The 16,139-nt window shown below is 39.3% G+C and overlaps 1 protein-coding gene across 1 annotated transcript; it reads left to right on the top strand.

Annotated features, from left to right (window-relative positions):
• Positions 1–5,741: 5,741 nt before the first annotated feature.
• LOC123471394 lies at positions 5,742–7,268 on the top strand. Its single transcript, XM_045172644.1, has 3 exons — positions 5,742–5,757; positions 6,098–6,623; positions 6,869–7,268. Exons 1-3 carry the CDS (start codon positions 5,742–5,744, stop codon positions 7,266–7,268), a joined length of 942 nt encoding a protein of 313 aa, XP_045028579.1.
• The last annotated feature ends 8,871 nt before the right edge of the window (positions 7,269–16,139 follow it).

Raw genomic sequence — 16,139 nt, 5'->3', positions numbered from 1 at the left:
AAAGTTTGAGGGATGAAAGAACCAACGATAGGTGGCACTAAGATCGGGTGCTTGGTTATAGAACCATTCAGTTATAGAACCGCGCACAGGCCGGTTCTATAACTGGACCGACACTGTACGACAATTCTGAACAAGCTTCAATTACCGCAATTCTAGGTAGGATTCATTCTGTGAAATCCTCATTTTCCTCCAGTGAACAGCCAAGAGTTTTTGATTGTTCGCATCCATTTATAATTGGCTTTGAAAATGGGAAAAAGAAGGGTTCAGCTAAAGAGCTACTACTTTTACTCATCCAAGAGTTAATGTTTCTATGCCCATATAATGACAAAGCAGAAGGAAGAGAGTTTACTGTGAGTCTGAGAGTTGTCATTGCAGATGACAACCGATGCGTAACTCGTGACCGATGCGTAACTTTTTGAAAAGAACCATAGGGTACATGGGTTACTGGGCATGTGAGAGATGCGTACAGAGGGGAATAAAACCTCTACGAAGGGATGGAATTAAAAGTATAATTCAACTTGTGGATACTGATCGTTGTCGTAACGACGATGATTGGCTTACTTATATAAGTAATGACAAGAAAGATAGAACTCAGGACAATCACGTAAATAGCTTTGATGATCTTAGCCCCTTTTGAGATATAAATTTCCGCATGGTGACAGGATTTGTTATTGATCCAATGCACACGATTTGGTATGGTAATCTTGGCAGGCATTTAAGAAACATGTCTTTGGTGGTCAAAGAAGGCAAACTCAGTGTCTTGCAGCTAGCCAGGGTGGACGGTAGACTAAAATTTTTTGAAAAGTGCAACCCGTATGAATTCAATGGGAAATTACGAAGTCTTAGTAAAAGTGGAAATAAATACAAAACTCACGAGATCAGAAGATTTGGTTACTTCTTGTATCCCGTATTCAAAGACATTTTGGATGACTTCTATCTCGAGCATCTGATGAGAATGCCTTACGCAATGCAGTTGTTAGGTGGATTCAATAAGAACCCAGTGCCTCCAGCTGATATTGAAAAAGCCAAAGTAGTATTGGTTAATTTCATAACAGAACACAAGCGCCTCGGTTATCTAGTAAGATTTGTGAATCATGAGATTTTGCATTTGCCTGAAGATGCGGCGGAATATTACAAATGCGGGGTAGAATTTAACAGTGCTTTCGATTTTGAAAATTTCTTACGGTGGTTTGGGTTGCTGCTCGACTACGGGCACTTGCCATCTGAGCAAATCAGAAATCGACTTATTGAAATGAGAAAGTACGTCCTTCCAACTGGCCTACATGACAGAATTTTGTCATCATATTACGATTTTGAGCGAGAAGCTGAATTGTTGAAAGCTATAAATAGCAAAACAAATGTATTCATTGGGTGTACCATGTCAGCTACCTTTAAAAAACTTAGCTTTTCAACATTTGTATTGATGAATCGTTTTCCTAATAATGTTTGTTTGTTAAAGGACAACTCTATCATCGTGTGTCAAGATGTAGTTGAATGTCCCGAAGGTTCAAAAGATTACGTTATCATCGAGAGAAAATTTTTGTGTAAACGAGATGCTTTTCTTGTGCCATACCGATCCTCAGACTATGACTCATATGTTGTTTCCAAATTATGTAAAGATGCAGACGAATGGGATTTCAATTTAATCAAAGGTAAAATGTTTGCAGTGCCAAATAAGTTCAACCCATTTCATAATGGCAATATACCGTCAACTTTACCCGATATTCTGTAAAGCAATTCAAACCAACAATGGTATGTCAGTGCTATACAGCACACCGTTTTCTAACATGTATATTTTTCTAACATGAAGATAGTGTTTTGCGGACTGGCATATTAGAGAAATAAAAATGTAATTTTTCAATTGAAGTTCCCGCGCGTTATTTTTTCATCCTATCAACCTTTCTTTTATGTTATTTATTACCAAATTTTTACACTTTCTAGCATAGCTATTAAACAGGGATAAATATTCGTTATTTACGCATAACATCTAAGTATTTCTTACCTTTTCAAGTTAAGAAAAAAAATGGTAATTATTACCCATTTTTTACTCTCATACAATTCGTCTTCTTTCCTACTAAAAACTTCTATTGTCGATTAAGGTAAAATATACTTAAAAAATATGCGTGTTTTTTAAGTAGAAACGACTTAACCAAGAAAAGACGCAAACCTTTTACTTGGGCTTAGATTATTCTTTGTCATCCAAAAGGAGTTGTATCTTGACTTTTAAGTTTAAAACCATATTAGTAAGTTCTTCTATTTTCAGATTTATTGCAATTAAAGTTTTCGCTACGTCAACATGGACAATGGTTTTGCTAATTACTCCTTCGGCGGGTTCTACTCGTTCTACATACATTCCTAAAAATTGTTAACGAATATTACCATATAAAAAAATTGACTTCATTACCAAGCACGAAGAGATTGTCCCTATCAACTTTCTTTCCTGATTCAGCTGCATACGCAACCAATTCCTTGGTTGAATCCCCTGTTTCAATTGTTTCACTATCTATTGGGTTTTAATTGCCGTTTCTTTCCAAATAATCGTCTTCACTTTGTTTTTCTTCACTATCTTTGTCTTCAACTTCTTCATGTTCTTGTAATTTCGACACAGGGCTAATTCTGGTGAAGAAATGCTTTCTCCGTCACTTTCTCTGTCACTGTCCGATTCGGAAGACGATTGACGATTTTCAGCATTGGACTTTGACGAGGTTGAACATTCAGGGTTCTCAGCAATTTTGTCTAATAAAAAAAATATTTTCAATACAGTTTCATAGATCACTTATTTCGCACACACACCATTGATTGTGGGAACAGCAGCCAGCGTTTTTGACAGATTTTTCCCTTTATTACTTTGGGATTTAGTCTGAGTAGTAGGCCCAACTGAAAGTAATACAACACATGTAAAATGTTGTAGTGAGCTGTGTAAACAATTTTATCAAGGTCTATACTTTTCGTTGTACTATTTCCAATTCTGGCACTAGAAGGCTGGATTGCTGTACCACTAGCTTTATTTGTTTTACCAGTCAACCTACCTGAAACGAAGAGGGAAAAAATCATATTACAACCACATACATTCTTTGTTAAACAAAAAAATACCTTTAGGAATGTTTGGTGGTTGAACAACTGTCGTTGGTTTGACTTTTTGCTTTTTAAAGGAATCCTGCTCTAACGAAAGCTCTGCATAATTCATTAATGCAAGAAAAAAAAATCGGAGTTAAAAAAAAGTTGTGGCTGTTTCAATGTGTGCATCAACGCCAACGCTGTTCTGTCAGCTAAAAACTATATAGGCCGTACCTAAACGAAGATGAAATAGAACCCACGGAGGGGAGAAATAGGACCCATCTAGCGGAGAAATAGGACCCTAAAAAACAGTTAGAGAAAGTTGTCCTATCTCACCGGGTCCTATTTGTCGGGTTCCTATTTCTCCGGCTACCACTGATTTCGGAAAGTGGCGTCTGTTCGAAGAAAAACATCGACTAACTCCGGGAAAGCAAGGCAGCGATAGACTGGATCATATGCACCGGTTTGGCTGCAACGTTTGCAGCCACCATAGCCCCCATGTCCAGTAATGGCCTTTAGAAATTGTCTAGCAGGAGCGTCACAGATGAAAGCAGTTATTTCGACTGAGTAAGCTTTGCCTTTGAATTCTAAACCTACACTTTGCAGTTGGATCGGCTCAGTAAGAAATGGTCGGAGAAATTCTTCTAAATTAAGTGGTTTTCCTTTACCAGCAAAAAGACTTACCGCAAAAGGCAAAGAATCAAGTGAGTTGGTTACTCGACATAGTATTGGCCATAGGTCGACGGAATTCGTTTTGAAGACACTAGTACCATCAATGTTAATTTGGATTTTGATAGTAAGAATGTTACGGTCAACCAAGCCTTTCTTCAACTTTGCCAAGAGACCTTTTTTCAAAGAGAAATGATGGAATGACTTGCTATTGATTGGAGTATTTGTGGTTTGGAGTATAGTCAATTGGGTCAATTGGTATCTTGTGACCAAGTGCTACTTTTAACTTAGCAGTAGCTCCAAGGACGCTAAGAGAAAGTTTTTTCCTTACATATAATAAGGCAAGTTCTTTCAAGATGTCTTCTTTGCTTGAAATAAGCTGAACGTGAACGGCACTATTCACTTCATTATGGTCTGAGTCGGCAGTTTCAGAAGGTCTAGTAATATCAACAGTATTACCAGAATTATGAGGCCTGGCAATTTCAGCCTGGTTACCAACATGAAGCTGCAGTAGTTGGCCTGCATCATCATCATCCTGCATCTTCTTCATTTCTATGCACGTAATTTGAAAAGTTCACATTGAAATTTAAAGTCACGACCTGTATCATACACATTAGTGCATATTACCTTGTAATAAACTGGAAAATGTATCGGCTGCTCAACAATAGTTTTACAACTGGTTTCTTTTGTATTTTTCAACAATTCTGCTAATTCTCTGTCAACAGCACGTTTTCTTGCGAATCTTGACACTTTCTTTATGTTTTAACACACAGCTAGTTAAATACCAGCAGATTATATAGTAGATCTTTTACTCCAAAAGCGTTTAGTAAGAATGTCAGTGTAGTGATGACGGATTTACGTGTTCTGAAGACTTAATTGTAATATTGTGATTGAATTTCCAAGAATGGCTGTATGTAAACTTAATGTTGGAATTCGACTACTAAAAAGTATATATTGAAAGTGTATTAGTTATTCGATGTGCAACAATAACACCATTTCGAAGACTAAGGAACAGATGAGGCAAATATTTTGCGAAAAGTAATGACATGAACACGATAGCAACACAGAAAGTTGTGACAAAACGATAAACATATTGACGACGTCTAACCAGCAGACCAGCAGCCTCCTTTAGGCATTGATATAGCCAAAGCGAGCACCAGATCTGGTAGTCCCAAAATGATCCACATGAGAAGAGATTAGCTGGCCACTACTTGGCACTGTTGGACTGGGCACAACAGCTGCTAAAGGATTCTGCTGGCTTTGCGACAAACGTCTTGGCACCCCCCGAACACAGCCAACCAACCGAAGCGGGCGAGGGGAAATGCAGCCTTACGGCGTCGCAGGGCTATTCGGCATTCCAGGGCAACCCATCCCAACCGGAAGGCTAGGTGTTTGGCTCATGTCCGACGGAAGTGATGTAGGAACCGCCGATTGAGACAATAGAGCCGGTGTCGGAACTGGCTGACCAGCTGGTTGACCGATATGCACATATGGATCAGGAGCAGGCCGGGTGGAGCACGGAACCATCACTGACACACCGACTGATGGAACACCCTTGTCCATGTTGATGGCACAGCGTGTTTGCCGAAACAAACGTCCGTAATCCAGCTGAATGACATACGACTACGGCTCCGAACAGATGGAGCTGACTGCCACAAGAAGCCACCAATCTTTGATTACGACCCGTACTTGCTGACCAATCTGAAGCAGATCCTAGCATTTGGTGAACAAGCCTGACCATATTGCGGTACTGGCCTATCGAGTTAAAAGTTCACGCTGCACTGCTGAAGCAGAAACAAGTTTGGGTGCTAGTTCCGACGGAATGAATTGTAAACTGCCCGAAGATTTCTGCCCTTTAATAAAACAGACGGTGCCGGAAGGGTAGCTGAGACCGGAGTTGAACGAATCGCCGATAGATGTTGTTTTTAACCTTCACTTTGACCTTATTTTGGCTGCAGATGTTTGTGTGTGTACTATCTACTATATGTCCTACCAACGTTTTTTCTTGTATCTTCATGTACAGACAGAGAAGTATGTTCCTATCTCTTTTGTCTCCCCCACTCTACTGTAGTGAAGTTGCACTCTCACCTTCTGTCGTTCCAATTCCTTTTCCCCACTACAAACAAGGTAGTACACAGATTCTAATAAAAACAGGTTATGGGCCCAGAACGTTTAACGTTTATTCAATTAATTTTTATATACTCTGTTTATTTCTTCACGATCTGATGTACAATTTATTCACCTTAAAATCTAGACAAATTATCATGGCCATGTCACTGTCCTAAACGGCAAAGAAAACGAGTCATATCCCAAAGTTTAACGGCACCGATTTCAATTTTTTGAAAAAAGCAAGTGTATATTGTCGTTCAAGTACACAAACTGGATGGAATACTCAATGGCACCATTGAATGCCCAGTACAACTTCTGGATGATAGCAATGCCCCTACACTTAATGAAGAGGGAAGGCCAACTCAAGAAGCAGCTATTTTAGCCTGGCATGATTTGGATTTACAAGCTCAAGATTTTATCTTCAGCACAACTGAAACAGGAGTTAGAAGAACCCTGTTGGATTGCACATCTTCCTCTATGATGTGGAATCGTTTGACTCAACAATATGAGCAGAGCGCTCCAGAGAACAAACATGTTCTAATTGATCGCATTATTCGCTACAAATACAATGAAGGAAATGACGTTATGGCCCACGTCTCGAAAATAGAGAGCTTAGTTCATCAGCTTCACGACATGGGCACTATTCTTGGTGAAGATCAATTAACCCCCAAAGTGTTAATGACTCTTCCTGTAAAATATGCAAACTTCCGAGAGGCATGGGCTCTTTTACCGTCTATTGAGCCAACAAGAGAGAAGATGATAGCAAAGCTTCTACTTGCTGAATCCATGTATGCCCATCGTGAATCTCAAGAACAATCAGGACCTGACACAGCTTTTTTTCCCCTTAACTCAACGTCTCCGTTTTTAATGTGCGAGATCATCCACAAAACGTTTGTTTTTTCTGTGGCTATAGTAATCATACTTTTGCGAATTGTCGTAAACGCAAACGTGACCACGGTGATTTTCAACAAGACAATTCTAATCAACGTACTTCTTCAAATCGTAAACCGCGTGTGCAATGCACTTATTGCAGTTACGCCAATCATGTTGTTGCCGTTTGTCGAAAGCGCATTCGGGAGGAAAAAGAAAAATCATCTGGCAATCTAGCGAATACCGCTATTAGTGACGAACAGAGTACCGATGCGTCGTCAATCAAATTTTCCTATCCAGCATTAGCGAATACTTCTCTACTCAGCCTCATTTCTTTCGTGAATTGGTGTGCTGATTCGGGTGCAACTAGACATATGACTGACAATCGCGAATATTTTACTAAATTTGTGCCAGTCACGCACGTCTGGACTGTCAAAAGAGTAGGCAGTGTTCACAAGCAATTACAAGTCAAAGGCCGGGGAGACATCATCATTCGCAGCACAAAGAGTACGAATATGCCTGATGGTATTTTGCGCGATGTCCTCTACGTTCCTGGCCTTTGAGCAAATTTATTCTCAATTGGTGCGGCAACTGATCTTGGAGTCACTGCTGTTTTTACTCACCAGAACGTTCATCTCTATCGCAACAACAAACTTGAGCTAAATGGCGTCCGCCAAACCAGCAATCTTTATCTCGTGGAATTTGTAGCAGTCCCTACTCCAAAAGTTGAGCATGGTAATCTATCTTTCTCTTCCATGTCTATATGACATCGGCGTTTTGGTCACGCTCATGTCAACGTTATTCAGAAAATAGCTACAGAAGGTTCTGTTACTGGATTACGACTTTCAAATACCGATCCTGATGTTTTCCCGTGCAAAGGTTGTGCTCTTGGTAGAAGTCACCATCGCCCTTTTCCCACTGGTCGTCACTGCGCTGTAGGTATTTGTGAATTAATTCATAGTGACGTATGTGGGCCAATGAGTACTTCTTCTTTCAGTGGATATCGCTACTATGTTCAGTTTCAAGATGACTATTCTGGTTTTCGTGTCATCAAATTAATTAAACAGAAAAACGAAGTTTTTCAGTGTTTTCGTCTTTCTCGCTCGTCTGCGCTCGTCTGCGCACTGAAACAGACAGAAAACTTGTGCACCGAATAACCCTGAGCAGGATGGCGTCAGTGAACGCTCAAACCGAACGATTATGGAGTCGTCACTAAGCTGTCTCCTCGATTTGGATCTACCTCTTGACCTATGGGCTGAAGCTACGAGTTGCAGTGTTTATGTTCAGAATCGCATTCATGGACGCACCACAAATACTACCCCGTACGAAGCATGGTTTTCTCACCATCGCAAACCTGATGTCTCTCATGTTCATGTATTTGGCATTTCTGCGTATGTTCATATTCCAAAAACTCTCCGTCGTAAACTCCCAGTACCATCCTCTACTTTATACTTGCAAGCGCACGCTGAACAAAGGCTCAGCGGGTGGTTCTGGGAGTATGCCAGAGGGGGACACCATGCCGATTCGCTTAAAATTACACATTTGTCGACAAAAAATTAATTCAGGGAATTCATATCATAAGTTAGTACCTGGGGATTTCTAGCATCTACAGAAAAATGAAATCCGCATGAATGACAACAAACGGCATGCAAATGGTTCAAGCCGTTTGTGTACAATTAAAGAAATAAAAACACCCTTTCTCCATAAGCTAACATGCAAGAAACACCATGTTCAAATATAGCTGGGTTTTACTTTGACGGAAAAACCAGCAATCATAAAATTTTTTCAATCTCACCGCTAAATAGAAAATTTTCTTAGCTATTAAGCGATATAAATGTATAACAAATAGCTTATACGTTTGACCAGAATAAGCGGATCGGAGTCGTCCACGTTTAACACGGGCGCTTATGGTAAAACACACAAGCGTTCAAAGTGAATGACGGTTATTGTATATGAGACGAGATCTAGCGCAAAGAAGCGGAACTGGGTGTTAGAAACCCGCTACAGAATCAGAAACCGGATAAAAGACAACCCAGGTTGATCGGGGTGAAGAAAGACCCGGTTCCAATCGGGTAAGAAGACGACCCGGTTCGAAAGCCCGATTAACAGGTAAACCGCAGTTAACCAGACAATCAGTCACCGTAGCAACCAGTTCGTTAACCTCACTTGATTCACCCGCGGATTGAAGAAAGGATGACAAGAAGTTACATCTGCGCCGACGTATAAATCAATGTTCACGTAATTAATATTTCTGTCAACGGTGTTTTATAAACGCTGTTGGCAGACGTAGATATACGCTGACATTTCGGGGTCATTCCACGCGAAATCTGCAGATGGATGGCGCAGTCAAAATTCAGATTTTTTTTCGGGTTGGGTAAAATTAGGAAAAAAAAACGACCCTGGAAATTTCAGAATTGTTGCTTAATTTGTTTAGACGATATTTAAATGTTAAAATTGAATTTTTTAATTTTGCTGTTAGATAAAGAAAAATAAAACTTTTAGTTTTTCTTTAATTTGTGTCATTTTTTCTGGTTGATTTTAATAGGACCTAAGCCATTGGATGTATAATTAAATTTTACGTCGACATGTTATGTTTATTTTTTTTTGCTTATTACAATTTTGTTATTTTATGAAAACAAACCAAAAGAGGGTATACTTTCAAAATTAATTTCGAAAAAGTCGCTAAATTTAAGATAATGCGGATAATTTTATTGCAAAGAAGAGATATGTTTACGCAACATATCCAAGAATTGGAGAGGTGTTTAATTTTTATTAGTGAGATATATTACAAATTATAAGCATTAGTTTTTGTGTTTTTGCCGCTTTATCTCATCCCCCGAAGCAATTTAGCTCCCCTTCGGTCAGCTATTTCTGGAGGGGAGTTTTACGGACTTGTAGTAAAAATGACTTTGAAGGAACAGCCAAATTTTTGTAGTCCTTGTTTTTCCAACTTCCCTACCAAAATGGCAGTCTAGTTACGGCGCATGTGAAGAGACACACAAATACCTTCGTCCTGTGGCCGCTGTTCGCGGGCGACTCTACTGGGAATGGTCCTGCGAAATCAACTCCCGTTATCGTGAACGGGTTCGGCATTTGCACACGGTCGGGCGATACATCGATAGAGGCGCCGGTTTTTCATCAAAATGTTTCGAGTCCAATCTCTGGCACCTCGTGCATTTGCTTGTCTCTCTTTTTAACGCTTGTCGCATCTTTCGATTCCAGAATTCCGTTCTGAGTGCTCCCATCATGTTCTTCACTCCGGTATGTTTCAACCGAAGATGCGTTTGTTGTATCAGCCTTTTGGTTATGAAATGCTCGGCCGGTAGCAGAATGAGCGCTGCTGATGTATTGCATTCCATCCAATCTAGATGCAAGCCTTGCACCTCAATAGACTGTCTTTTTTGTCCCACATAAGACCGAGTTTTCTGAGCTCGGAGGATTTCCGGTTTACCGGATTTAAAGCTCGTTACCACTGATTCGTAGTGAGTTGCTTACGCGTCTCTGTATAACACGAGCGTTGGCTCGCGAGTTTCCTCTTGGCTCAATACCGGGAACTTCAACTTTCTCCCCCCCCCCTGTGTCTGACCGTCGCTACCAGGCTTTCCGGATCTTTTTCTGATTTACTGTGAAATAGGACTGAAACGAAATAGGACTGGAGAAATAGGACTGAAAATTTCCAGTCCAATTTTTCCTGTAGAATTGGGACTGGAGAAATAGGACTGGGTTTTTATAACTTTTAGGCCAGTCCTATTTCTCCGTGGGTTTAGTCCTATTTCGTCGACCTTTCAAGGACATTGAGCCACCAATCCAGTGGGCAAAAAAGGGGGTGGGGATATTTCTGATTGAACTCTGGCTAATATGATTTTGTATTTCGATTTAATTAATTTTTACACAGTCTTACGCAGTCTAATGAACTGAATTAAGTTCATTAAAAGATTAATACAAAAATTTAAAAAAAAACTGTATTTTCTTTTCATTTGTTACAAACTAAAGTCAATCGTGGAGCTAACTTCCATAGTCGTTTGGGGTTGGGCCGTTGGCTCCGAAGTCTCCCACGCTGAGGCGGATAACGACAGATATAAGCATATCTGTCGTTGACAGTGGCAAAACCAACACTTGTGTTGAGGCATCCATGCCCTCAACTTGTGGCGGCTCGCCACTGTCTGATCCAAATACATTGAAAAATTGTTTGACGGCAATGTAGAGGCATCCACTTCCATGGAGGGTTTCATCCTGATAGATGAATCCACTTAAATGGATTCATCTATCCTAACTGATGAATCCACATAAATGGATTCATCCGTCCTGATAAATGAATCCATTTAAATGGAGTTATCCATGGAGTTATTTATGGATAGTTAGATAGGAGTTATAAATGGAGTTATTTTTTTTAATTTTAATAAAATGCTTTCGGTTTATATCTACTGAATCCTGATTTAAACACTAACACCAAGTGTCGTCAGCCTAGCATGCTATCACCTAAACCACTTATTACGAAAAATATTGGGTTGGCCAGGATCAGTACTAAAAAAACAGGAAAAAAAAATAAAACGTTGATTTTAAGTGGAAAACAATTAAACGTATTGACGTAGACCATACGAAAAATCCCAAATGCATTCCTCGTAAGTGGGAAATTGCTCATGAGTGAAAAAACCTAATTGTTGCAATTCTTTCAACTGTGTTAAACGAAATATAAACGAGAGGCAACAGAGTTAATGGTTCAGAGAATTGTATCTGTTGAGGAAGAGGAGCATTTCTACCGTACTCCTACTAAGACGACTACGCTTAGCAGAAATAAGGTCTGACGCATGAGAAAAAACTTGCTCTGAAGGAATTGATGTAGCTGGTATACAATGGATTTTTTCAATTAATGGTAATAAGTGCTTTAGTAGGCAATGATCAGATTTTGACTTCCACCACTGAAGAGGATCCTCATGTCTGGCAATCATAGGATGCAGCTTGTATTCTCGAATGAGATTAATTGCATTGGCTCTTGAGTTGCTGCTTGGCCGACTACTTGCTTCGTTTATATGCTCAACTCGATGGTCATGGGCAGCCCATAAAGATCTTCGGTTACTAGTAGATAAAGTAGACGGGATATCTCCCTCCTCATGAGAAGTACCATACAAAAGATTTTCCAATTGTTTTTCTACATGGGAAACTTCCGTATGGTACATGCCTTTAAATCTGTGAATATAAATATTTAACAAAGATAATCGAGTTATGTATTGGTATAATACCTCGGGTCGGTAAAAGTTGCCAATGAAACAAAGGGCCATTTAGGGGCTCTGAAGTCCGGATTAGTATGCTCCAAATTATGAAACCGGTGCTTGATGTTCCTCATAAAACGATTTCTGAAAATCAATAGCCCCTCATACCTGACTGGGTTATCATCAAAGACATTTGTGAGCCCCTCAAGCATGAGGCTAATAAGCGGAAATAACTAAAGTCAAAGAAAAACTTGGTAAATATTAACGATGAAGTAGTGAAGAAAATCACTTTTCATACAAATTACTTTTGATAAGGAAGGGTATCTTTGCGAAGAAATTTCTGTGCTTACTTGCTCACATGGGCTAAGCACTTCGAAAATTCCCTCCATTAGATCCCACTGGTCAGCTGTGAAAGAGAGATCCATCCGCTGAAGCTCGCTAATAGTTGCACAAATTGGTAGTTTAAGATCCAGCATGCTTTTGAGCATTAGATATTGGCTATTCCATCTTGTCACCACATCTTGCTGCAGTTGTCTTCCACTAAGTCCACCGTTGTACATGCAATGCTTGTTGAGGACTTCAACTGCCGTATGGCTAGAATGAAAGTAAGTCACAAGATCCCTGCACTGTTTTATAGTGCCATGTACAAGGGTGTTGTTAATGGCATCTGTAACAGCCAAATGTAAGGTGTGGGCAACACATGGAAGGGGATTCCAAAGATCTAAGAATACATCAGATTGCTACGTTATTTATTGCTTATTTTAGAGTTAAAAGTTCTGATACCTTTTTCCCTGTACTTATGTGTCAGCAAGTTAACAGCCGCTACAATGTTCGACGCATTGTCCGTAACGACACAAACTACTTTTTCGGTTAAACTCCATTCAGATGCAATCGTCTCCAGCTTACTACTCAGGTTATTTGCTGTATGTGAACCGGTCATGGGGCAGATAACCAAAACGCGTGACTGTAACTGTCCATTCACGATGGAATGGACTGTAACTCTCATGAATGGTTCCATACGCCGAAACGACCAACAATCTGTTGTCAAAGACAAATAAGTGACAGATTGAAGTTCCACAAACAAAGCAGCTTTTGCTCTTTCATATTCCTGGGGAATCAAAGTGCTCGCTAAGGTTGTTCTTGAGGGCAGCGTAACCCGAGGATCAAGGTAATGCACCAAACCTTTAAAGCCTGCAAAGAGTGAGAAAAGAGATAGTCAACTACTTCGAATAGCATCAACATATGTGTCAAAACAAACCTTCATTCTCAACTATTTGAATGGGTTGCATATCTTTAGCGATAAATCCAACTAGTTTTTTATGAAACCCTTCCATGAAAACTCCCTCAGTTGGATATGGAACAACATCGGTGTTATTGTTGTCTCTGCGACGCCGACGGCTAGTGGCCGATGGCTGGGCAACACTAGGCGTTTCTTGATTATAAAAAACTTGCTAATCTATAATATTGTTAAAGATTTATTCGGAATTTATAAAAGTTTACCTTCGCTTCTTTCCACTGTGGTTCTAGAAGTGGATACCGCGGAATTTTGCATGGCCTTTCCAGCCTCTTCATCCAGATATGTTTGATAAATGTTATCATCTTGCTCTGAATGACGAGTTTGGAGATAATGTTTCATGTTTGACGTGTTTCCACTAGTCAGTATAGTTTTGTTGCACGCCTTACATATTACCTTATGATCTACAGCAAAGGTATCGGACCTAACAAAATAATTCCACAATAAACTCCTATTATTCCTCATTTTTGGAAAACGTCAAAACGCTGGTGTATATTGTATATGTATTGTAATATCTTCTGCCAAAACAAATTTTTACAAACAAACAGTAATTACCCTAACTTAAGAAATCTACCCATTGTGTAATACTGTCCAAGTTTGTATTCTATTGTCGAAAATAGCGCCGAAAGGTTTTACGTAGTGCTTATTTTGACAGTTAGATGGCGTAAAAACATCGGTATCACTATTCGGATATCAGTTTTTTCGATGTGATATATCATATCAGATTTTTTCATTTTTTCCGATGCGATATATCGATAATCGACATCCCTAAAATTTCCCTGATGTCGGGAAACCGATGTAAAACAGTGATGTCACTTGTTTCCTCTGCGAAATATTTCTCCACTTCGTCGATTTCCGTTGACGCACGCCGTTTATATCCGTCAAGAAAGCGCTTCTTTTGAGGTGATTCAGAATTTTCTATGTAAATGGTAGAAATAGACCTATAAAACACAAAAAATTGCTTAGTTTACTATTTAGCAATAAATATGATGTGAATGTGTAGGTAAAAGACGTTAATTATATCATAGTAAAACGATGGGAGAATTGTGATAATTTAACGAAAATAACTAATTAGACTTAATGGAGCCGAATGTCTTTCAAGCGACGAACTGCTCCTTTCAGAAGCATAGCATACTCAGCTGTAGAATTTTCTTCATTTAATTTTATTGTTTTAAACATTGGGTCGGAGACGGAGGCAGTTATCAAATGACGTTCGTTCAGCAAGCGATCAAATCTTGCGTGCAATCCAGTGAGAACGGTCAAGACAACGGGCATACAATGAATGACCGTGTGATCGTTTGAGAACTCTTCCATTTTCTCGATAAGTAGCTTTATGGTGGGTATGACACATCCAATGCTCATGCTTTCTTCATTTTGAGGAACCTCTAGTGCTTGAGTAAATGGTTCCATAACACTAACATATTCCCCAATAAATTCTTCTTCCGTTTTTGTTAACGGCGCAATTTTGAAGTTTCGGAAAGTCTTTTCTAACTCAGTCGGTTTCATCTTGGTAAATTTATTCACGCAATTCAGGGCGTCGTAAAAGGAATTCCATCTGGTTTGGTTATGCAACACAAACAGTGAGCCCAGCTTTTCTTATATGAAGTCAGATGCCAAGGAACTTCGAGATTGTTTATTCCAAATTTTCTGAAGTTTGTAATCAACCTTTTTTCATATTTTTGAAGATCAGATTAATAATTTTGTGAATATCAGATGTTGCAATTAGGTTTAACAAGTGGCATGGGCATTTGACATGATAAGGTAACTTAATTTCTTCAGGCCAATCACTGTCTGGTTCAGAATTCACATTTTCATATTCTTCGGTTTCATCTTGTGCCATTTCTAGTGCATTATGGTTATGTTCCTCGAATATGTTATTCAAATCAATATAAATAACGTCTTCGTTTTCATCATCGTAATCCTCAACCTCATCTTCTTCATTCTGAGCATAATATTTATCTTCAGTCACTTCATTTGGGCCGAATATCTTAAAAGCTTTCACAAAGTTGGAACCGCTGTCCGTTATCATAAGATTCACGTTGCTCAGAATCTTAAATTCTTTGTGAATTTCGTTGATTGCTGCTGCAATTATATCGAAAGTATGTCGGCCTTTTACACGACGGATTGCTAAGCAAGCACTGGGTCTCTTCAGATCATCTCCTAGCCAGTGGGCTGTCATTCCAATGTAGCTCCTTCGGTGTGTTGTCCCCATATCTGCAGTGGTGCAGATATCAAGCGTCTTTTCAAGGACCATACAGAGGGCTGTTTTCGAATTCGAGTAGTCTTTCTTCAGCTTTTCTGTAAAGAAAGTCCTCTTCCTTAATTTCAACTTTCCAATAAGGCCCTCCATCAGCCCCACAAAGCCTTCCCTTTTTACTGCTCTTAAAGCATTACTGTCGGTTACAATGAACTTCTAAAGAGAAAAGTACTAGTTAGTTTATTGCTACACATAGCCAAATTTTAAACCATCACTACCATAATTCTGTTGTCCAAGTCGGTCTGAGTGACTATTGTTTTTTGATTCGGTGGGTCTTTTCTATTAACCAAATGTTTGTCAATGGTTTTCTGTGGAAAAAAACTTTTATCTTCAAGATGTGTCTTGCCCATAAGTCTTCGTTCTTCAAATGAAGAGTTGAACTCAGATAAAATTGGTTTGTGGAATGTAAAACAATAAGATTTACCAGTAGTAACAGTGTGTTATGTGTAAAAATTAGAATATAAACATTATTAAATAAGTAGTATAAACCACGAAGTCTTTAAACATACCTGAACATGTCTGCGAGTATTACACAGACTTGCATTGCTGACTGAGATCGTTCTGTTCACGCAGCTCATTAAGCATTTATATACAGTGGATTTATCAGCACTGCTAATGTTCAGAGAGTATTTTGGTGGCACATACACAATATAATTCTTCGTCTTCGATCGTA

This window comes from Daphnia magna, linkage group LG1 (genome assembly GCF_020631705.1).
Source record: "Daphnia magna isolate NIES linkage group LG1, ASM2063170v1.1, whole genome shotgun sequence".
Classification (NCBI taxonomy): domain Eukaryota; kingdom Metazoa; phylum Arthropoda; class Branchiopoda; order Diplostraca; family Daphniidae; genus Daphnia; species Daphnia magna.
The sequence above is the reverse complement of the archived record's forward strand: the minus strand, read 5'-3'. Positions and strand labels throughout refer to the sequence as shown.